This window comes from Anser anser (assembly GCF_964211835.1).
Source record: "Anser anser genome assembly, chromosome: 12".
Taxonomy (NCBI): domain Eukaryota; kingdom Metazoa; phylum Chordata; class Aves; order Anseriformes; family Anatidae; genus Anser; species Anser anser.
In genome coordinates this window covers 17,506,115-17,530,549 of record NC_139733.1, presented here as the reverse complement: position 1 = coordinate 17,530,549, position 24,435 = coordinate 17,506,115, and the positions used below count along the sequence as shown (strand labels likewise).

Sequence of the window (24,435 nt, the reverse complement as noted above, 5' to 3'; positions counted from 1 at the left end):
TGGCATCGTTTCAGCAGGGGCAGGTTGTGCTGCTGTGCCGGGAAGTGGAGGGAAGGGGTAAACGTGAAGAGTTACAGGCACAAGTGCTGTGAGTCCTGGTCAGAAACCAGACCCTCTGTCCAGATGCAACAGGCAAGCGGTGTGCTGTAGTCTTGATGGTAGTGATTTTTCTTCAATGTTACTCTGGTTGTGATAAGTTTATTCTTGTCTTCCCATCTATTTTTATTTAAAGAACCAAAAAGATCGTCTTTGCAAAGCCAAAAGTTGTGCTTTTCACCCCTAGGATTGCTTTGCTTTCAACTTGTGCCCATCTGCTTAACCTTCACAGGTTTTTTCAGGATATTTCATAGCTCTTGATAGCAGGGAATGGCCTAATTCTTTCTTATTTCTGTGGCACCTGGGTGCTTGGGAAATGACATTGTAGGACGGAGTAATAATAAATAACTGCTGATGGAGAGCAGTTTGGAAACCTTGAGTTCAAGACTGCAGCAAGAGGGAAAAAATTGCCCAGAGACATGTAAAGAGGCCACATCAAGTGCCTTGTCAGAGGGCTGCCCTGAGCTGAAAGTATGGCTTCTTCGTGTCGCTCGGAGTTCATCTCTGACCTGGGGAGCTGGTATTAATGCAAGAGCCGAAAGGCCAATTTTATAATACACAGTATATAGTAGAACGTGCCAGTTAAAGAAGAAGAACAACAACAAAACAACCTCACAGAGCGTAAAAAAGCGACTGCATTGGAGCTAAGCATTGGCTGGAGGAAGGTGGTGCTCTTCCCGGGGCAGCGTGTAGAGCTGTGGCTGTGGAGCCGCGGTCCCGCTCGGGCACGTGGCCGGTTGCTGCACGCCTGCTCTTGCAGAAGCTCCGACGTTTGTCACGCTGCCATGAGTTAGTCCTAAAATTGGCGCAGCTGCTCGGGTCTGGAGATGCTGGCTGCCCTTCAGCTCTCGGATGAGTCCTCTGCAGCATCGCTGGGTGGGTGATGGGATCCTCGCATCGCCACGTGCCCAGCCGAGCCTCAGAAGGTTCACTTCTGTGTTCAGCTTTTCTGCTTTGGAGAGGTGATTTCGATGGGGAAAGAGTTTTTTTCCTCTTTTTTTTTTTTTCCTTAACATTATTGTTATTATTCTCTTAAACTTCTTTGAATTTATTGGGATTGACACCAGCTTCTAGTGCATTATTTTAAAGACAATTTAGTTTATTTAAGATTTCGATGCACAGACGTTCCCTGTGAGTTTCATTCCACCGCATATGTACGCTTGCACAGAAATAAAAGGGCAGGCTTTCTGTTTGTAGACAATTGATAGCTATTCATTAGGTTATGTCAGCTAATATAATGCTTGTTAATTTTAAAGCTCTCTTGTGGTTGGCGACGAACCAGAACTATGGATTAGGCTCCAAGTGATGCAGCTGGGAAGGACGATCTCTGGTCTGAGAGCTGCCAGCCCACGGTCAGCTTGTGCTGGGGTGGAAGAGAAAATGTCAGTGCCTTGTAACGTCCCCTTCAGACTCTGTCCGGGATGCGAGATGGCTGTGCAATGAAGGCAGAGCAACGGAGATTTACGATTCTCTTCAGCGAAGAGGCGACTTGCATTGCTGTGACATCTTGTATCTCAGAAGAAGTTAATCACAGCTTTTTCTGTGTTGCTGGGTTACGTTGCTTTGAGAAAAAACAGAAACTGCTATGAGCAGTATGAATAGCTGAAACCACAAGTCCCACTGAGATTACAGCCAGCTCCTCCTAAAGGAAACGGATTCAACCACCAACATAGCTTTTCATTAGACGATTTTTTCTGAGTGAACAAAATACCCCTATTGTGGCATAATTGTTTAGCTTTTGGAGATGTAGGCTGAGTTGCGACTACATTGCAGTTTTAAAAAAAAAATAATTCAACTTGATGAGGAGGGGAATGCAAAGAGACATTTGGCTTTTTATTTCATTTTGTACCATGTTGCAGAATAATGCAGCAGGTTTTAATTTTCAGGCTTTCTGTGCTTTTGGCTCTGCGAGGGGGGGAAAGAGCAAAGTCTGTCTTACATTTCAGGACAAATCTAAATCTGATGGACAAAAGTTTTGGCTATCTGATTAAAACCTTTTGTTGCTGAGACCGAATGACTTTACCATTTACCAGGCTGGCAGAGCTGGAGTGATTTGTGCCTCAGATTCATCAGTTTGAACTGTTAAAATATATTTACTTGCGGTTAATGGGAAAGTTAATCTTTGCATTACAGCAATATGATAATAGCTATAAAATCAAGCTGAGATGCAAGTGGGGAAAACGCACTACAGAAAATCCATGGAAGTGGAGTTAGAACTGATTTCATTTAATTTAAGCATTTTTAGATCTGTGTTACATTGATCCTTCAAGTATCCCAGAAACGTACACAGTTCTTCGAGATGTGCAAAACGATGGCAGTTTTGATAAAACTTAATTAAACAGGAGGTTGCTAAGTTTAGCATATTAATGCTTGTCAGCTGCAATTACTTCTGCATCTTTGCTGAAGACCCTGCGATGCGTTTGGTCCATTCTTCCCCTGCCCTTGTGTTGACAAAGTTTATCATTCATCAACAAAAGCTGCTACTTTCTCTTGCAAATGGCCAAGCCAAGAGACAGTGTTTACTTGGGGTTTTAGGAACTACAGACAGTTGGGAATTTAAAAAATGATTGAAGACTTGGGGATCTCAGATGTGTGGTTATTGGTGTGAGGAGAAGACAAAGGTTTACTAAAAGCGTTAGACTCTCTGCCCTCTGTGAGCACGAAGATTTAAGACGCATCAGACTTGGCTAGCACAATCGTTTTTAGTCCTACAAATCTTGGTCATGCTTTTGTCCTGGCTAGGCTAAATGTGGCAACCATACATTAGGATTTATTTTTTTTTAATTAGGATTACCCAGCCAGTATGTCTTTGTAGACTTCTCTCATGGGAATTGCCCGGCTGGTTATGCCATGACCACAAAATGTCAGACAATGCGAGGATCGTCCCTTTCCCCCTGCTTTGTTTCCATCCCTCCTCGCAAAGGCAGCTTCCTGGGAAGGCGGCTGTGGTTTGCTCTCTTTCCTAGGAAGCTTGTGAACAAAAACGCTTGGACTTGCTGGTGAAGTGCTTGCTAATCTCAGATGTTGGCCGGGCAGTTTTCCGGATAAACTTGTGCTGTGTGCGTGTTTCAAACATCTTCAAAATGCCTTTGGAAATTAAGAACAACTGAAGGGCTGAAATACAGACGAAGTAGATGCTATAGGGCATGACTCTGTAACAGTGGCTGTGCTGTGAGGCCAGTACAGCCTCTGCTGCTGTAAATGGGCAGCCAGGGAGCAGCAGGGGTGGGGGCAGCTCCATGGGCTCCTGGGCATGCCATCCCCTGGCTTCCCTCAGCCCAGAGGGTTTCCTTATTCCAGGGATTGCTCTGGTCAGGGATCCCACATGGATCTGCCTTCCGAGGGCCTGTCTGGTCAGTCCTTGAAGACTTTTGCATCCCATGTGTTTAAAATTGAACAGGTCACACGCAGTCCTGCAGCTGCCCCGTGTGATGGCTGAGGGCGATGCTGCCGGCCTGCCCTCCCAGCAGGCCCCGCACCACACCTCCCTGCTATCTCCTCTCATAATATCTTGAATATCACCTCTTCTAAAGCTCTCCGTAACCTCCCTCCTTATTATCCTCCTCCTACAGCTCTCTGCCTTGCAGCAGCCCCTGCCGCAGCCGTCCTTGATCCCTCACCTCTCCCTGTTTAAGGCAGACCCTCGTCAGAGATGCGAGCAGCAGGCACTCTTGAAAGGAAATAATGTCTTTGCAGCACGCTGGATTTAAATACTTTCATGTATCTGGTCTACCCGCAATGTTTTATTAACCATCTAAACCAGCTTAGGCTGCAGCCGAAGTTTCGGCAGCGAAACCAGATAAACCAGTATGTTTTGCAAAACTGAACGTTTGTTGATAGGAAGGTGCTTGAATCGCTCCTGTGTGCTCCTACAGAGAGCTGGATTGCTGGGGAGCCGAGTCCTGGCAAGGTAACACAAAAGGTGAAACTCCAAAAGAGATGGAAGCCATCCAGGGATGACATACACTTCAAAGAGGATTAGAATCTAATTAAAATAATCCGTCATAAGGAAATGAGTGTGTTCGAGCCTTATTCAGCAGGAGGGAATATAGCTTGAGAAACTGATACAAATAAACTTTGTCTGAATTGCAGAGGAAATTAATAGAGACAGTTGATTAAAACTGAGAAAAAGCTTTAAATGTAAAATTTCGTAAGAAAGACAAATATCATTCCCGTAAGCAGAGACAGGCCTGTGAAAAACATGTCAAAATGGAAAATAGATAGCAAAAGTTACATTAAAAAATAAGGTAAAAGCCATGGCAAGAATTGCAAATCACTTTTAGATGCAAGCCTGTCTGCAGCTGTGGGGCCAGTGGGATTTTGGAAATTTGCTGCTCTTGCTGCTGCTCGCCAGCGGCTCCGAGCTGTGGAGCATGGGGCAGTGCACGCGCCCAGGGGATGTGGGAACAGCCGTCCTGCTGCCCGCGCTCTGGCTCCCACGTGGCACGATGTGCTGGAGGGTGCTTGGAAGGGGAATTAAGGACTACAAAAAAATAAGCGCCTTAATAAAAATAATATAAAAATAAAAATAAAATAAAAAATAAAAAATAAAAAAATAAAAAATAAAAAATAAAAATAAAATAAGCGGTGCTGGAGGCGCGCAGCATCCCTGCGGGAGCGCGGGCTGGCTGTGCCGGGGGGACAGCCGGGCTGCTTTCTGCCTCTTCCCTGCAGCGTCAGCGACTCAGGAGCGTGCACCGAGAACGAACGGAGCAAGGCTGTAAAATGCTGCTCCCGGGGGCCTCTGGTGAAGTTCAGCCGTAGCCAGTCCAGCCTCGAGTAGGAAAGCCGGGTCGCGGCGTGAAGCAGAACGAGCAGGCGAGCTGCGTCCCAAGGACAGGGCAGGTAGCAGAGACCTCCCGTCCATGCACTTGCAGCAGAAACGGCGAGGGTGTTTATATAAACAGAGCTCCCTGCAACTGTGCTAAAATGAGAGTGCTGCCTCTAACGCTGCTCGGAGCCTGCAGACTTCTGGGCTTTGTTATGGCTTGGAGAAGTAAGTCTGATTTGTTTTAACTGGTGAGCGTGCATGGTGTTGGGAGGGTATTAACCATTGCAAAGCAAGCACAGTTTTACTTCTCTCTTATCTAGCTTTTAAGTAGGGAGGTTTGCATAACGTTTACTGATTCTCATGGGTTTTGAGGCAGAAGATTTAAACCTGCTGTGCTTTGAGATGCAAACTGGTCCCCTGTATCTGTGAGATCACTACTCTCTGAAACGGGCCTGATGTGCACATCCGCAGCAGCCTCGGGAGCTAGCGCTGGACAATGGCAGCCGCATACCAAAGCCAAGGCAAATCCGGAGGCAAGGGCTCAGGAATTAACATGGAAAACCAGGGAGACACCTGCGTGCTGTGCTGAGGAGGCATCCGCACCTTGCAGATCACCCCCGTAGCCTCAGGAAGCATCAGGGCCGGGCTATTTGCATTAAGGAAATGTCAGCTCGTACCCTGTACATATGTGTGCATATTTTATTGATATTTGCATATATTACACATGTGAAATCTCTATACTGTTCCCTGGGAGCCAGCTTTGTTTTGTTGTGCTCTTTGTCACGCAGCAGGTGACTGAGATGCAAGTCCCTAAAGTAACCCGGGGAGGTTCAGTGCCCGGCTCTGAGCGGCCCCAGCTGTGCCAGGCTGCGGGTGCTTTGTGGGGAAAGCGTGCATGGAGAATTTTACCCTGGAAATACGTAGTGCGGATTTTCTGTCACAGCACAATGACACCACCAACACTTTACCAAAGTTCTTGTACTGCCTCAACAAAACTGCTAAAAAAGAAAAGCCATCGACCAGCCTAGCCCCAGAAACGTAACTGATAACCAGACAGTAACCCGTGCTTGTTATGTTTGAAATTTTCCTTGGCTGCAGGTAAACTAGAACTTGTTCACCAGGGTCGCAGTTTTTCTTTGCCATCCATCTTCACCCGCTGTGTTTCCTTACTGCCCAGCTGGATTCTTCCCAGGCGATACGCATCCGTCTCAAGTCCATGAGGTATTTGGGGTACCTGCCAGCACTACAGAGAGCTGGGTTAGTCCCAAGCAATCCACTGCAGTTTGCATACTGCTCAAGGTGGGGTACCGGCTCTCATTTATTGTCCTGAAGTGAAATAATTGTTTTCCAACTGAGTGACCTGACATGACTTTATAATTAATTTTGTAATTGGTACAACACATACTTCCTAATGATACCAGTCAGTTGTCAGCCAGGACACGACGTTGTATTTACTACCAGATTGTTGCCCGTAACTGAAATCAGCAGTTCCACAGTTTGGGCACTGGATGATCCATGACACCGTGTCACCCGCGCTGTGGAGCAGCATTTAATTGCTTTACAGGGTTGTTCTAAAGTTGTTGGCTAGTCGCGTAAATACCACTTCTCTGAAAAATTGTTTGCAGTGGGTCAAAAGCTCAGTGTAAGTTAATTTAATATTTGAGATCTTAATATATATTATAGAGGATATAATGTTAAATATTTAATATTTATTTTTTCTAACGATTGCAGGCACAGCTTTGCCCCATTCCAAAGGGAAATGCCGTGCTTAGCTCAGCGCTGGGCACAGAGTAGCTGAGCCGAGCACGGTTGTCCTCACACACAGGCTTGCGGTGGGCGAGGAAATAAAATGGACAGGAGAAAGTAAGGTCTGGTTTAAAGACAGTCTGATGGGGGGAGAAGTTGATTTTGTCAGGTCATTTTCTGCTTCGCTGGGAGCTTCGTCTCAAAACTCTACTTATTTCCAGTATTCATCATCTTTCCCTACAGGAAAAGGGTGAGGCAGGAGCGCCTTTTATGAAAATGTTGGTTCCAAGCCATTTTTTTTTAACAAATCGGTGCAAGTTCCTGCAGCACTTGGTGATTTTACTTGCAACCCTCTTCATGTTCGACCTAAACAATGTGCAGAAGCCACCAGGAGCGGAGCTGCAGCGGTGCTCATGTAAGAGGCGGCTGCCGTGTAGATGAGGACCTTGTGTGGTCAGAAGTCAATGGAGACGATAAAGCTGCAGGCTCTCCTGGCCCAGATGGGATTTTACACCTTGAAAAGCCATCTCCTGGGGGTTGGAGCCACGTGCACCAGTTTATGGGGTGCGGATGGGGACAGCGAGTTTGGGGGTGTTTTGTCCTGCTGCTGTCCCAGTGAGCTGGTGGGGTTTAGGTCTTCTTCAGCCCCGTGGGAAGGTGTTTCGGTCTGGTTTTGTGCCCAATGTAGCCTAAAGCATCACGGCAGGCTTAAGGGTGTGTTTGGCTCTGTAGTGATGCGGTTCCTGATCTGGGAGGCGATGGAGGAATGCCTCAGTCACGGGGCTGATCCGTGTTTCACATTTCCCAGCCTGTGTGGTTGGAGGCGCCCTCCTGCTCCGTCTGCGCTAACGCTCCTCTCACGCAGCCATAGATGAGGAAGCCTCGGAAAGGCCCGTACGGGCACGATCCTGCGTACGTGAGAGCTGTAATTAACGGCCCTCTCATACCGGCCTTGAGTCATCCGTCCTCCCTCCCTGCAGCCTTGATCTAGAAAGCTCAGCCCCATGTAAGTGCTGTGGGATTTTTTTTGTGTGTGTGTGTGAGAATTTTGGTATCAATGCACATCGAGCTACCACCTAACGTAAGTGAAACAGAGCTAAGAGCTTAAATGTTTGCCAAATATATGCTATCGCCATGAAAAATGGCAATCAGTTGTAGAAAGGTAAGGGAGGATGAAGTTAACTCTGGGAAGAATATCTGGTATTTCAGCTCAAGGTGTGAGGAAGTTCTTATTTTACCTAGTGCTAATCTGTAAATTATAACCATATGAGTGTGACTGTTGCAGTTCAGGAATGGCATATACAACACTCTTGATGGATGCTGTGCATTACATTTCAACCACATAACCTGCCTTGGGCTTCTTCTTTACATCTCCCTTTGAGCTGAACGTTTTTCTGGAGGTTTCTTAACTTTGGGTGGCCTGCGTGAATTTTAACAACCAAGAACAGTCAGGATGAGTAATAGGAGAGTCAGTGTTATTTCTGAATTTCCTTGTCTTTGAAGACTGAAGTCGGATGCTTTATTCTTCTGGCTGTAATCAAAAGCCTATGGTTTGATTTTTCTATAATACGTGTATATATTTCAAGTCTGTGCCCTCCCTTAGGTTGGTTTGTAGTCCCTTTGGAAATACTTTAATTATCCAGATTTAAGCAAAGGTCTGCAGGAAGCAGGCTTTCTTACAGAAGCTGGTTTTGCTCATCATATTTTACTGCAGTTGCATGGTCTTTGTTTTTTTTTTAGGTGGAAAACCAAAGAAAAGGTTAGTTGTGATGTTTCTGTGGTGTTTCCTCTGCAACGGTTCATTTATCATGTATTTATGCAGTGTTATATATGCCAGGTAATTTATATAATTACGGTGCCATTAAGCTTGTCTAGTTAGAATCAACAAAACCAGAAAATGTGAAATTCAAGTGTCTGCAGTAGAGGTTGCCTGGCTGTGTTATATCGTGTACAGGATTTCTGTGTGCAGTCCTTCCTTTCTCTTTTTCTGTGTATGAGCATTTGACACCAGCACGAATTGCACTGAGGTTTAATCATTCCTAAATGATTAAGCAGGAAAAATATTTGATTGGAACGACATATATGTAAAACATTACTTCTTTAGTGATGTTATTAGAATATTTAATATTTTCATTTCCTGGCCTTTGGGAATTTTACTATGCAGCCTTAATGCTGCACTCCAAAGGAATCAGGGAATGTTTTCCCCATGGTAATTTGCTGAGCTTCTTGCCGCAGGATGTTACTGAGGGCCAAAATTCAACGTCTGAGACGATGCCAGTAATTAAGTAGTGTATGTGAACTGTTGGAGCAGCTGAGATTAAGGCAAAAACCCACCCAAAACAAAAAACAGCCCTTTGAAATTAAGAATGTTGGAAGGGCTAGGGATTCATATTTCAGGATATAAATTGATATTAAGAAGAAGTTTTCTCTGGAGCGTGTTAGGAGACATTGCTGTCCCTGCTCTATCCAGTGTCCTCTTCTGGTCCAGCCTGGATGCTCTCGCCTGCCAGCAGTAATGTTTAGCATGGAGCATCGTGGGTTTGTACACCAGAAGGGATTGCTCCTTCCTTTCTCCACAGCAGTTACCATAGTGCAGCACATTCTGCAGGAGACCACAGCAGTGGGGATATTTCCGAGTGTTTCCAACCGGGGAATACCAGGCAACGCGCTGTTGTGGATGTCCTGAATTCCCCCACACTTCTCTCCCAGCAGTTATCCCACATCTGATGGCACTTACTTCATTTTCATATCTCCCAGCTAAGGCAAGTGCCACGCGCCTAGCTTGTACGTAACCTTGTGCCCGAATTGATGGGAGTTGCTGCCTTTGTGGCTGGGAACACAGGTCTGACGTCTGATAGCGCAGGGCAGAACCTTTGGTCTTGGGGCAAATGTCATTCCTGAATGGGAGGGAGATGTGTTCCTGCACTGGAAGCTGGCTCCAGGTTGTTTGGAAGAGTTGCTGAGCCAGGTTTTGCTGAGGTTGGAACAAGCTATTTGGCTGTGCTTTCTTTTGGAGCGTTTTCATTCATTAGCTTATAATAACTTTGTGGATGAAAGTCGGTTGGGTTCCAGTTGGCACCAAAATAACAAAAAAAACCTGATCTTTCGTCCTTCATTCAGTATATTCCCCAGGTACCGTTTTCTTCAGACTTGGTCTTAAAAAAAAAACATTTTTCCGCAGGAGTTAAGACCGGCTCATTCAGCCTTTAGGCCTTTCTTTGCTCCATGGTGTGTTTATCAGTTCCAGTCTGAGAGCACATTGCCCTTTTCCTGGCCAGAAAATGTGAAAATGTGAAGCTGTAGAGGGAGGGAAAAAAATAAAGCAATGTTATTTCCTCTCAGAAGTCATCACGTACGGAGCTGATACTGATGGCATTCTAATAGATGAGGTGCTCCCCATCCAATATTGTGATAGAAATCCATTGTGTGCAGAACCGGTGAGGGTGGGAAATAAGCACACGCACAAAAAAAAAAAGATTGATTTGCGTTGGGAAGAGGGGGAAGGGGGAAATGTAATAAATGGGACTGTTAAATGTTAGGTGATTTAATGGGGTCTTGTCAGCCTCTTCTAAGAGCTCTTGGAATCCTAATAAAATAATTCAGAAACCTTGGGGAAAAAACAGCTGCTCCTCATAAAGCTCTTGTCCAGCCAAGTCGTAGTCTTTTTTTTTTTTTTTTTTGATGTTTGCTTGATTGTATATTTTCCTATTTGTATTTAGATAAGGGTTTGAAACAGGATTAATCTCAGGAAATTGGGGTGACACAACCATCTGCATGGTTTCTTCAATTGCCTGCATAATGTGGGTGCTTACCCGTGCCTCTAGGGGGGATAATGGGTCAGGATTGGGGCTGGAAGCAGTGCCCCCAGCCTGTCAGCTGGCTGGGCTGCTTCTTCGTGTGCGAGATCTCCCTTTGCCCACAAATTCAGCCTGTGAGGGCAACTTTTTGGAACGAAATGACTTGCAGAGCTTTGGGAAAAAAAAAAAAAAAAGTGCAAACTTTAAGAAACTTCATCTTTGCCGGAAGGGTTTAATACCAGGGATGCTGGAGATGCTTTCTGCAGGAATCGCTCGCCCCGGGGGGCTGCAGCCACGGGAGCAGCCGCGGCTTTCCAGGGCCTTCCAGGCCTCGGATCGCAGCCAGGCGGGCAGGGAGCGGCCGGGACGCTGTTTTCCAGAGGAAGTGAGGTGATGTCACGTTTGGTAGGAATTATTACCGGCTCTGCAACGTCTTCACACAAGGTGAGGCTGCTCAGAGAGGAGAAGCAGCTGACGGGGGGTCTGGAGGGGCTGTGAACGTTCACGTCAGCACCTCGGGATGCTGGGTGGAGAGAGGTGTGGGCACGGGGACAGCGGCCTCTTTGCCCGTGGAGGCTGGGGAGCAGTGCTCCCACCTCAGCCGGGAGCCCCAGCCTCCCCGTGCACCCCCAACGTGCGTAACCCGCCCCTTAGCTCAGCCTTCAGGGAGGCCTGATCCCGGCCCAGCGCGCCTGCGCAGGGCTGCAGGCCCGTCCGACTGGTTTCCACCTGCCAGCCCGCTTACTGACGAGCTTTTTTAATTGATGGAGTGCAAAAACGCTCCCAACTTCGTCAGCGGCTGCGAGCGGCGAAGGCCGAGGCCGGCCTCGTGGAGCCCGCAGCCCAGGGAGTCCTGGTCCTCGCCTCCGCTGCGGCTGCCGGCTCCTCGGGGCTGTGCTGCCGGCCTGCTGCCTGGCCCTATTTGTGTTTGCTTTTTCCCCCTTTGTGTACTTGCGTTTGCACCGCCAGGCTTCTTGTTTGGGCTAAATCAAAACTCAAAATCTAAAATATTCCTCCCCAGCAGCGAGACAAGAGCGGTGCAGCTCTTGAAGAGGCTGTGTGCGAAGTTATGTTCGGTGCTGTTTGTCTGCTGGGCCTGTTTGTCCTCGGTTTGCTCCACATGCGCGTTTGGCTCTTGGATGCACAGCCTCTGCCTCCGACCTGTGTGGGATGGGATCTCCTGCAGCGCATCGCTTGGGAAGGCTCAGGAAGGGCTCACGACACTGTTTATCCATTTTTGCTCAATTTTTTACTCCTTCCTGTCTTTCCTGTTCTTACCCAGCCGCTCGGCTATGGGGGGAGAAAAAAAAACACACCAGGTTTCCTCCCAATATTGGTTTGAACGTTGTGGAAAACAGGAATCGTGAGTCATCGGTCCCAAATTAACGCTCCTGTGCAAGGCTGGAACGACCTGCGAGAGATGGGTCCCCTCTGGGGACAGGAAGAGCCTGGTGTCACGCTTGTAACTCTCAAGGCTACCGTTCAGCTTGTGGCGGCTCTTCCGTTTATAAAATCCTCGTCGGAGAGGCTTGTAAACACCTCTGTCTGCGTTAGTCTCGCTCCATAATTGAGGGTTTTAGCCTGGGAACAGGTTTTAAAAGCTCGCTGCCCTCTTCTGTTGCTCTTACGCTTTAAAACTCGGCACGTAAAAGTTTCTATGAGCATACTTGGAGCCTGTGGAGATCGGCGATTTCTGGAGGTATTTGTTCTGCCGTATTTCTTTTTGCAAGATGTAAATACAAGCCACAGAGTATTTTGGGTCTCCAGGGCCTGGTTCTGACCCATGCCTTGGCGTGGGGAAGGACGGGTGCCTCTGTGTCACCCAGCGTGCTGTTTCCAGCTGAAGGATGCTTTTTCTCCTGCCTTTCCCCACGTTCTTATGGATGAGAATAAGGCAAAATTTCTACACCTGCTCTGTCCATCATGAGACCACCATTTTTTTTTCTGTATCTCTTGACCTTTGTCATTTCGGTAACCAGGATTTGACCTGAAGGGTGGGCATTTAATCAGGCCTTGGGAGTCCTAACTGGTTGATATTGTTAAAGGAGAAAAAAAAAAAGTCCTAGAGCCTATCTAGGTTAAAAAACAAGTATCCTACGTCAAGATGAAATTCCTCCTTTGCTGAAACGTGGTTTGGAAAAATATTTTACCATTATTTCTCCTTTCAAGAGGTTGACCTTGGATTGTTAATCTTAAAAATATGCAGCACAGATCAGTTTTTTGTTTATACAGAAGGAAAAAATGCCACGTTTCTCAGATCACCTCCCTAGAGTTTGTGGAAACAAACCCAAAAACCAGAGTGACTGATAAATGGATTAGAGGCTAATCCAAGAGTGACAAGAATTTCATGCTGTCACAGTTGGTTTTATCTTGCTAATTTGCCATTGTTTTCTTGCCCTCCCATTATTCTTGTTGCAATTTGCTATGCATCAATGTGTGCATGTTAAGAAACGCTGTAATTCTGTGTGAAATGATAAAGCTGGAGCCTTGGAAGTGGAAATGCTTGCATTTTTAGGCTCCGCTGATGTATGTTATACCCAGGCTTCATCCCCGTTGCTCAGCTCGGGCGGCCCTAAAATTTCTGCTGAGCATTTGGCACAGTTCATCCCCTGCTGTCTCAGACTCTGCTAAGGAGGCTGCCAGGTCTGAGCCTGCTCCACGCAGGTCCCGGGATGCAGCCCGGCTGGTGCCAGGAGGCATGGGGACTGTGATGCTGCTGGGAGAGTAATCTCCCAAAAAACATTTACCTACAATTATGTCTTTTCTAATGACCCTACTAACAGCTGACTTAGAGCAGGAGGGCAGCGCTGGAGGATTGCAGCGGGGACTGCCTGTGCGACGTGGCTGCGGTGGCAAAGCAGACCCGCAGGGCATCTGAATGTGGTGAATGCTGGAAGTTAAGGGGAGAAAGAGAGGAGAGCAGCCGTGAGCGTACTGGAAGGGAGTAAGGTGAAGAAAACGTTTTGAAGCCTGGGCATGAAATAAAGAGGGTGGCTGGGAGCGCACCTGGAGCTCCCTCCAGAGCAGGGATGCGCGGTGCCGCATCCCCCAGGTGCTCACAGGGCGCAGGTGGGCAGGGGCCTGACCCTGCACCGGGCTGCCCACGGGGGCTGCAGGGCTCTACCCATGGCGAGCTGCATGTCAAAGCATCTCTTCCTTGGGTGGGGAGCAGAGAGGTTTGAGCAAGAGCTGCATCTCCTCCTGCACTGCAGCAAGAGCCCCCGGGGCTGGCGTTTTTCCCTTCTTCGGTTAAAAGCCCTGTGTTTCTGTGGCTGTTTTGAGGGGGGTGTTATCACTGAATATAGGCACTTTTTGGAGGTTCTTGCTGATAGTGGGAATTGGAGGTGACTCATTTCTGGAGCGTTTCGTCTTTTATTGGCCGCAGGGAAGGAAGGAAGCAGGGTTTGCCGCGTCACTTACAGTTTGGGTGGCAGTTCCCAGATTTTACCCTTTTAAAATACATGTCATTTCCAGTTACGCTTTACAGGAGTGTGAGGAGATTGCTGTGCATTTATCAAGCAGTTTTATTTTCCTATCCTGTTTCATCCTCACCCAGTTTTGAGAACTGGGGCACTATTTCGCAGGACTACGTCCATGTGGAAGGAGCTGCGGGATTTTTAATAGACTGAAAAGTACAAATAACACAGCACCCAAATCACCACGTGGGACCGGGTGTGATTGAGAATTAGAGCTGGGGGTGAGCGGTTGTGCACGCTCAGGACCCCCAGGGGGCTCGGACGGGGCAGGTCTGTGGAGGCATCACGCTGGAGGACCGAGGTGAGGAGCATCTCAGGGGGGCGGTGGCGCTGCCCCCTGGCACACCTGGTGGACGCCGGCAGGCTTGTTGGAAGGAGATCCTCTCTGAGATAGTCTGGGGCTCATCCCTGAGTCACCGTGAGTGGTCACGCATAGCAGACATACGTCTGCAAAGGTAGAGCCTACGTGGTGTAAGATGCACCAGCGCAGGCTCTAGCAGCGATCGCTCTCGAGGCCAACCACCGAGGCTTGGAGGTTTAGCGGTGAGAACGCAGTTAAAAGGGAGGCCCTCCCAAGTGCCTTCGCGTGCGCGGTCTGTGTGCTTGCCCTGCGTGGAGCTGCAGCTCCCCAAGTCTCACCTGGGTGATTTACGTGCCTGCGGATAAAGCACACTAATTGGGACGCTGGGCAGAGCGTTTAAATGAACGCAATGAGGAGTTGTGTAATTAGGAGCGTTTCAATAAATGCTGAGATCATTGGACTCTCTGACCCTAATGGAAAAGAGGAGGTATTCACATCATCTACTATTTCTTGCAGGTGGTTTTGCACCTTCTGACACTGTTTTTCTATAGCAAAATAGAGAAGTCCAAGGGAAACTGCGGTCTCTTCGCAAATTCCCTCTTGATTCGGTTCCGCAGAGGCCGAGTTAAGTTACAAATGTCCAAGCGCAGGCAAAGCTGCCGGCTGCTCTGCGGGGTGAGGCTGGTGCCCGCAGCCTCCAGACAAACATTCACCCTCAGGGACCCATGGAGGAGCCAGGTTCACCCGGTGCTCATGCAGGAGCAATTGGAGGTCAGCAACAGGCCGCTAATTCGAGCTGCTCGTTACTTCTGGCCTCTGTTAGGTTTTATGAAAATTTACAAAGACGGTCATGGAGTTCAAATTGCGTTACTGGTGACCTGTGCACCCCTTCATTCCCTCCTCCACCAAACCCTGGTGTTCTGATGTATTTTAATCAGTGAAAATACCGAAGTAGCACTGGAATGAGACTTGGTTTGAGCCGGAGAGTAGGCATTGTAAGCAGGGGTTAAATTCCATTTTCTTCCCTCCAAGGAGAAGCGCTTCTCCCTGTCCCTGGGGCAGGAAGGGTTATCTCAGATGCTGCAAGTGCCGGGAGTCTTCCCTAGTGCGCTACTGCTGAGAAGCAGGGTCGCAGCCCTGCTCAACTCAGTGGTGCAACTGAAGTCAGTGTGATAAAGAGCTCCTCAGGATTGACCCTGCATGTATAAATATTTGGTTATGAAATATGGCGTGCACGTATGAAAATATTTGCCTGAATGGAGTGGCCCGAACTTGCTGATGCCAAGGGAGGAGGCTTGCTGCTCTCGGCGTTACGCGAGGGTGTCATGGGAATCCAGGGACCTGCCGCCAGGCTCCGAGGAGGAGGGCTGGAGCACTGAAGAGTTAATTTGTAATGGGAGAGGAAACCTCGGGGGAGGAGGAAGGGAATTGGTAACACAGAAGTGGTAGGATTTCAGCCCCTGCAAGAATAGGCGAGCAATCGCCGTGATAAAGAGGAGAGGTTAAAACAGTGCAGATGCAAATGGCAAAGCTGTGTGCACTAGGGAGATTTAGCAATGTTAGGAGACACCCTGAAAAAAAAGTAAATAAATGAGACACAGATAAATGAAACTTTTTTTTTTGGTATCCTTTCCTTCCTTCCATCTTTCTTCTGCCAGGTTCCAGTTTGAAATAGATTAATTTCTGTCTGTACCTGAAGGCCTGTTATGACAAATAAAGATCTGAGCAGGCAAATGGAATGGAAATATTGGGAAATGACTTTTTTTTTTTTAAAATGTTGATCTATTCGGAAGAATGACCAAGCTTTTAAAATGTGAATACAGTTCTGAATATATATATATATATATGGGGTGCTGCACATCTTTATTAACTGTTTCTGTTATATTATTTCCTATTTTTAATGCTCGAGGCCTTTTTAAAATGGGTTTTATGGAAATGCTTGTTGGAACGTTTATATAAAATGGACATGCATCACATATAATTGTCCATTGCAAAACGAAGCCAGCAAATCACAGTTTCACATTGCAGTGTGACAGAAATCACAAATGTTTTTTCTTGTTTTCTTTTTCCTGTTTCACTTCCAGCCCCGCAGCCCCAGCCGTGTGCTCCTGGCTCCCTTGCCCGTTACTGCGCGCATCTCCAGGTTGCAAGAAAGCAGTCAAATGCTGTGGCCATTCATCTCTGAAAGCTTATAATGAGCTTATCAGGAAAGAACTATAAATACATCTTGTACTCCTCTTGCACTGCAAGACGCTTCTTCAGGCCACGAATAATTAGGTTGGCCCACCTAAGCTAATTACAAGCTGTCTCACCATTGCAAATACCCTCAGGGTAACATTGTTAGGACTCTCTTACCAGGTTAATAGGTTCTCTGTACTCTGAATATTAGGTTGACCTTTACCATTGTGACCAAAAATGCACTGTATGGGATCTTTTGCTATGTGCCCATTCGTGATTTGTTCTCTATGGAGAGCCTCCTCTCTCCTCCTTGGCTGGTGCTCGGAGGAGAGGAGAAGCCTGCCTGGAGCAGACACCCTGGAAGCCGTCCATCGGCCCAAGAGTGCAACTCCAAGAAGCTTTTTGCAAGCCTTTTTGAATTGCAAGGTGGAAGCAGGTCCGTAGTTTGTCCCTGTTTGCATTTAGAGCCTCTGCACAATTTGAAAGGTTGCTTTTCTGCTGTGATTACCTTTCAGATCTACTCAGTGTGTTGTCTGGCAAACTTGACCCACCTGCTTATCTTCAAGAAAACAAATGCAGCAGCTATTGCTTACTACAGAATGTGAGCTGAGCCGCGTTTTCTTTTTTTCAGTGGGCTTGCTGTGATTTTGTTTTGACAGATTGAGCTGTGTTTCACTTTGCTTTCATTTTTCACCCTGTCAAAGGAATTTCTAGTGCTCGCCCCCTCGCCCCCCTCCCGCCTCTTGCTGTCTGCCTGGATCAGCGCACCGAAGCAGTGCCTCCCTCTCCTCTGCATTGCTCGCCTGCAGCTCGCCGTGCTGCAGAGCTCTGAGCTCAGCGGTCCCGGCGGGAAGCTCAGGTCCAGCCCTGGCCATGGTGGTGGGCAGCATGCTGTGCCCTGAGCTCGCAGCATCGCCCCGTGGTGGATATGCGGGAGGTTCTAAGGGCAGGTGAGCCTCCAAAGGGGGACGACTTAAGCAGCTTGAAAGTTTTGTTTGACTTTTGTTCTGTGTTTCTTCTGAACTGCCCTGATGTGTGTGCCTTTGGCTGGGCCACTTTCGCTGCTCAGCATCAGGTGGGCCATGGCTCTGCCGCAGTGTTGTTGCAGGGAATGTGGGACTGAAGCTGTTCTCAGCTGTAAAACCTGGTTTGTTGAGGATTTAGGGCTTGGCTTCCTTCCATTCCTTCCCTTAGCTGAACTGCACCCCTTGTACAAGCCCACGTTGCCATCACTGGGGCCTAGGGAGTCTTCACACAGCTCTGATGTGTTGCTTATATCAGGAGAAAGCAGCTATTTAAGTGAAAGAATTAGAAAATTATAGGGTTTACATCCAGCTCACTCGAATATTGGCACAGTTAAGCTGACCTGGCACTACGGGGTTGTAGTGATGAGTGAATGTCTGAGCCACGCTGATCTGAGCAAGAGGAAGCTGGAATCAGGTGTAAGCACAGCATCTTCGTGACAGCGGTTTCTGAATAGCCTCAGTAATGAAGTGTTAGGGGAATCTAGCACGTGAGATGTTGTAAATACATCAGGGAAGGTGCAATCCCTGCCCCTGGAGAGCCTATGCACTAAAGAGGACAAAAGTACAATAACAGCGCAGCCGTCAGCACTGCGGTGCGTGCGCACTGCTTGGAAACCAGGCGTGCCAGCTGCCTCCTGGAGCGAGGCCGGGTGTCATAGATACCCGTGCTTTGTTTGTCCTTGTGATCAGGCAGCGGCCCCGTGTCGGTGCAGGCAGCGCGCACGCTGCTTCCCCTGACCATAAAGGCACTGGGCCCTCCCCTGTGTCTCCTCCTGCCCTGGGATGGGCTCTCCTGGGACCGCCTAGCGCTCCTCTGCCCGTGAGGGATTTAAGCGATCATGATCACGTACCAAATCCCTAAGCACCTTTTCTTTCTCTCTTCCACACTTGGAGTACTTTTTTGGATGCAGCGTGCCTGCTTGATACTGCATTTCCTGAAACTCGTTGAGCTGGGTCGCAGTCCGGCGACCAGCAGGCCTGGCTCAACTGTGAAGTCTTCCAAATTCTCTCCTGGTCCCTAGAAGTGTTCTTAGGACAAGCAGAGGAGATTTATTTGTCTAGCTGGTCAGATGGAGGTTAGTGTGAAATAAAATACACGCATGTGCTCCTCTCGCCCTCCCCTGGTGCCGGGTCAAGGCTGGCTTGTTTTTCCTGGGTCCTCCCGCTGGCAGAGCCTCTGGGGGCTCTGGGCACTGCTCCACGTGCTGTCACTAGGAGCTTACTTTGCTGCTCAGAAAATTCCCCATCTTTGCAAACCTCCCCCGTGGCTATCGTATGGCAGCATCCTTCACGTTACACATCTGGTAGTGGGGAAAGAAATCCACTTCTGTGTAGTCCAGAGATACACCAGGGTAAGTCACGAAGCGGCACACAGCTCGGTTACAGCCCTCTGCATGGCTGTGGGCCTGGTGCAGGCCCGGTCTCGGGGCCTGGCCCTGCAGCGTGTCCCCTCTCAGGTGTCCCTACAGCGTGGGACCCAGCGTGCTGGGTACGCCTCGGCCTGCTCGTGGGGTGCACGGGGCACGGCCAGGCTGAAGGCCTGGCCTGGAGGGGAGGGATTTATGTCCCAGAAGGTCTCTGCCTACAGCAAGTTGGTGTTCAATGACATCTGCCCTCCTGGGGCTGAGCATCCTGCTCCTCTCCTGCCTACCACAGCTCCCTTCCCTGGTACTGGAGAGAGACTGGATGGAGGGGAGCTGGCATTAACCTTGGAACCCAGCTTTTTCTTTCCACTCCTCCCCTGCGAATGTTAAATGCTTCATTCCGTGTGGAGTTTAGCTACAGGTTACATTTAAAATATGTGCTGAAGCCAAAAGTGGCTGCGCTGGTAGCGAGAAAGAAATAAAAACAGCGACTTGAGATGGCAAGATAGGAGACAAAGAGGCGGAGGGGCTGTAACTGACTTATTTATAGCAGCCTAGAGAGCAAGAAGTATTGCAGAGGACACAATTCCTATAATGTTTATGTAAGGCTGTAAGAAATTGATCCCAGCTTAGATATGTTTTGTTGCATGCTGCTGGTAAGAATCATAAAAGTGATGTAGCAAAGTTTTGAACACGGTGTTACTGCTGGTCTTTTTGATAGCCTCATTTGCCACAACAAAAACCTTTAATTTGTTATTCCTGCTGACTCTGGTTGTGTTTGCTTCAAACTCCTGTGCCGTTTCTGCTTGCAGAATTCAATTCCTTCAGGCTGCAGTTCTTTGAGGCTGAATCTTTTTTTTTTTTTTAAGAAAAATTCTCAGTAATTTAAAAAAAAAAAAGCTTGGGATTTTGCAGAAATATGTGTTTCACAGAGGTGTTTTCTAACAGCTATTATCTGTAGGGGAGTTTCCAGCCGAGGTGGACCCAGCAAGTGTCCAAGGTCAGCCTCAGCACAAGCCCTGGCCTCCGCGGGGGCCTTTTCCACGCGTTGGCCTCCCTGCTCAGCGCGTCCCAGCCGTGCTGCGACCGAAGTGGAGGCGGGATGAACCACCCTGCGGGCTGGAGATGCTACTGGAGTGGCAGTTTTACAGCATTTTGGTTGCTTAGCTTGTCAGCAGGGAGTAAGACGTTGGGCATTGCCAATGTCCTGCAGACGTCAGCAGCCCAGGGCTCCGGGCTGCTCAGCAGGACCCTGTCCTGCTCTTCTGTCACATCTGGAGCTTTGGAAAAGCCTTTCCTCTTGCTGTCCTCCCACCTGCCCACGGCAGTACGTGGTCAATCGTAGTGTTCCTGAGCATCTGTAAGCCACCGCTGGTAAATGAAGTTACTTTCACCTGTTTACCTTTTGATGCTCTCTTTCAGTGAATGCTTTCAACTGCTTTTCTCTCGGATCTTCTCTAAAGCAACGGCGTCCCGTGTCCCTTCAGGAACCGCATGCTGTAAAGCTAGTAGAATGAAAGCAATAAAAATAAAACACATGGCTTGCTTGTAAAGACTAAAACCAGCAATAAGAGACACAGGAGTGCTGTTTTCCTGTCTGCTGCCTTGCAAGATCCCTGTTCCCCTTCTGTAGGGCTGCTGGAAGGGCTGGTGAAGCAGTTCAGGGTGGTTGCACCTGGTGGGACTGGCTCTTTTGGGACAGCGACTGGTTAGCACTTATCCTGGCTTTGACTTCATGTCTGATAACACAGTGCAGACAGTGGCGGGCCTTCATTTTTGTGGATAACTCAGAGAAGACCGTAGATGCTCATTTGGCCTTTGCTTGCCAGAGGTTTAACAGGTTATGAACCCCGTGTGCTGTTTCAAATGAGGAGCATGGGGTGAAGGGCTGGAGAGTGCTGAGAGGCTGTTTCAGCACGGGTGGGTTGGGTTCGGTCCAAACTGGTGGTGAACAGCGCAGTTCATGAGCTGCTGCAGCCGTTTTTAGGCACACATCTGCCCATGTTCTTATGTTATTTCAGTAACATGGACGCAGTATTGTGGAGCTGCACAAAAGCAGTTCTGCAGTGATTAACCTGCTGATCTTAGGTCTCTGCATGACTGCTACTTGCATCAATGGAAGTGGCACTTGCCGCTTACTTTCTGACAGAGCAATGGGGTGAGGGATTTTAATTGCCATTTCTAGTTTCACTGATGATAGCGAGTGGAAGGAGTCTGCAGCTGACATTCATTCTCTCGGAGCAATCATCCCGCAGGATCACGGAAAATGATAGCAGGGAGCAAAGTGCTGAATCCCATCCAGCCTGCTCCCACCAAGAAGGAAAATCAATGGAAGCACATCTAAAATGGCAATGACTGTGGGGAGCGGACTCGAGAATGTGGCACTCAGAAGAAAGGACTCGATTCTGTTTATTATTTGTCGTATTGCTTGCATCATGTCTGCCATTTTTTGGTATAGCTTTATGTGAAAATGAGGCACAATTCTTAAGTTGCATGATGTTGAATATGAGGATATTTTATTTGAAATTTCTTGACTGATAAAAAGGCTGTGCTAGGGAAAGACTGAAATTTTTGCAAACCCATGTCTATAAGGTGGATTTCTGAGTTTATTTAGATACCAGAAAAAGTGTCTTCACCTTAATACTGCTATTTTTATTATTACTGTTATTTTGCTGTTAAGTGCTGAGTATCTTTGAGCCTTCACTGGCTGTAGAGGGAACTGCAAGATGTTCAGTATATCCGATACTTCCTATGTACAAGGTCCAACCATGGATTTGAGTGCCTGGCACCTCTAGAAAACATCTTGATTCGTGTAATGTAAACTTAGGACAACCAAATTAGAATCAGATGCTCCTTCCCAGCCCTCCCTCGCCCCCTGTTTCGGTCCCAGGCCAAATGGTTTACCGTGGAATACAGCTGAATTGCTTGCTTTATCTCATAAAACAAATAGGCCTTTGTTCCTCTCTCAGACTGACGTTTTCCTTAACTCTGTGTTGTGGCTTAGCTGTACTGTACCTTTCCTCTTCAGCTTTTTGATTCCTCTCTCGCAGTTACAACAGCCTCAAATGCAGCCCTCACCAGTAGCTGACAGAGTTCACAGATTCACAGATTTTTCTAGGTTGGAAGAGACCTCAAGATCATCGAGTCCAACCTCCGACCTAACACTAAGTACTCCACTAAACCATATCCCCAAGCTCTACATCTAAACGTCTTTTAAAGACCTCCAGGGATGGTGACTCCACCACCTCCCTGGGCAGCCCGTTCCAATGCTTAATAACCCTTTCGGTAAAGAAGTACTTCCTAACATCCAACCTAAAACTCCCCTGTCGCAACTTTAGCCCATTCCCCCTCGTCCTGTCACCAGGCACGTGGGAGAATAGACCAACCCCCACCTCTCTACAGCCTCCTTTCAGGTAACTGTAGAGAGCGATGAGGTCGCCCCTGAGCCTCCTCTTCTCCAGGCTGAACAAGCCCAGCTCCCTCAGCCGCTCCTCGTAAGACTTGTTCTCCAGACCCCTCACCAGCTTGGTCGCCCTTCTCTGGACTCGCTCGAGCACGTCCATGTCCTTCCTGTAGCGAGGGGCCCAAAATTGAACACAGTACTCGAGGTGCGGCCTCACCAGAGCCGAGTACAGGGGCACAATCACTTCCCTCGACCTGCTGGCCACACTGCTTCTTATACAGGCCAGGATGCCGTTGGCCTTCTTGGCCACCTGGGCACACTGCTGGCTCATATTCAGCCGACTATCCACCAATACTCCCAGGTCCTTCTCGGCCAGGCAGCTTTCCAGCCACTCATCTCCCAGCCTGTAGCTCTGCTTGGGGTTGTTGCAGCCCAGGTGCAGGACCCGGCACTTGGCCTTGTTGAACTTCATGCAGTTGACCTCAGCCCATCGCTCCAGCCTATGCAGATCCTCCTGCAGAGCCTTCCTGCCCTCGAGCAGATCGACACACGCACTTAGCTTGGTGTCATCTGCAAACTTACTGAGGGTGCACTGGACGCCCTCATCCAGATCATCAATAAAGATATTAAAGAGGACCGGCCCCAGTACCGAGCCCTGGGGGACTCCACTAGTGACCGGCCTCCAGCCAGATTTGACTCCATTCACCACAACTCTCTGGGCCCGGCCATCCAGCCAGTTTCTAACCCAGCGAAGCGTACGCCAGTCCAAGCCCCGAGCAGCCAGTTTCTTGAGGAGAATGTTGTGGGGAACGGTGTCAAAAGCCTTACTGAGGTCAAGGTAGACCACGTCCACAGCCTTTCCCTCATCCACCAAGCGCGTCACTTGGTCATAGAAGGAGATCAGGTTCGTCAAGCAGGACCTGCCTTTCATAAACCCATGCTGACTGGGCCTGATCGCCTGCTTGCCCTGCAAGTGCCGCGTGATGACCCTCAAGATAATCTGCTCCATGAGCTTCCCCGGCACTGAGGTCAAACTGACAGGCCTATAGTTCCCCGGGTCTGCCCTGCGGCCCTTCTTATAGATAGGCGTCACATTGGCTAGCCGCCAGTCAACCGGGACCTCCCCCGATAGCCAGGACTGCCGATAAATGATGGATAGCGGCTCGGCCAGCTCCTCCGCCAGTTCTCTCAGTACCCTCGGGTGGATCCCATCCGGCCCCATCGACTTGCGCACATCCAAGCTCCGTAGCAGGTCGCCAACCATTTCCTCATGGATAGCGAAGGCCACATCCAGCTCCCCATCCCCTTCCACCAGCTCAGGGCACTGGGTGTCCGGAGAACACCCGGTATTGCCGCTAAAGACTGAGGCAAAGGCGGCATTAAGCACCTCAGCCTTTTCCTCATCCTTAGTAACTAGGTTTCCCCTCGCATCCAGTAAAGGATGGAGATTCTCCCTAGTCCTCCGTTTCGCGTTGATGTATTTGTAAAAGGATTTTTTGTTGTCTTTAACGGCAGTAGCCAGGTTGAGCTCCAGATGAGCTTTGGCCTTTCTAATTTTCTCCCTGCACAGCCTCGCTACATCCTTGTAGTCCTCCTCAGTGGCCCGCCCTTTTTTCCAAAGATTATAAACCCTCTTTTTTCTGCTAAGGAAAGGAGTTGTCCGTTCCATGCCGCAGGGATCCTGCTGCACAGACAGTGGAGATGTGCCGATAAATTCTTTGCTCTTGTTGTTTTTTTTGTTTGTTTTGATGTAGTCTGTATCACTTCCCATTTACAACTGCTTTAATTGTATGGTTGGAAAAACCCTCTTACTCGGCATTGGGAAAGGAAGCGGAGTTTAAAAGGAAAGCAAAAATACTTAATCTTCAGCATTTAATTTAATAAACAGTATTTTGGGGTTCCTTTTGCTACGTGCTACCTTTTGAACTCTGTAAACCAGCATGCAGATCCAGTTCACAATAGCGTCACTGTGTTGAGCCGCGTAAGTAAACACTTTAAATGGGAGGAAGCACCTGCGTGTTGCTATTGTCTCTCCTCTTCCATTAGCAAAAGTCTCTGGGCTGGCTCTGTTCAAGCCAAACCTTCCAGTAACCGGAGCTCCGTGGGCAGCGGCAGGGCGCAAAGCAAACCTCGCCGTGGTCGGGCTGCGTGCTGCCATGGAGGGGAGCGTGGGTGTGCGTGTGGATACGCGGACACGGGTGGGCTACCAGGCGCTCACGCATCTCCTCGGCCTGGGCCCCAAAAGAGCAGCTTTTCAGAAGTACGGGAATCAGCAAGG

The 24,435-nt window shown here is 48.6% G+C and overlaps 1 protein-coding gene across 37 annotated transcripts in view; it reads left to right on the top strand.

Moving 5' to 3' along the window:
- The window catches only part of MAGI1 (membrane associated guanylate kinase, WW and PDZ domain containing 1), a 325,450-nt gene that overhangs the window by 19,488 nt on the left and 281,527 nt on the right, over nucleotides 1-24,435 (top strand). The window contains exon 1 of one of the 37 annotated variants that reach the window (XM_083795136.1): nucleotides 23,819-24,434. The exons of the other annotated variants lie outside the window; for them this stretch is intronic. Coding sequence (XP_083651262.1) covers nucleotides 24,314-24,434 — 121 coding nt within the window. The 5' untranslated portion in view covers nucleotides 23,819-24,313. Of the gene's footprint in view, nucleotides 1-23,818; nucleotide 24,435 lie in introns of those variants that run through there. 37 annotated transcript variants of the gene reach the window in all.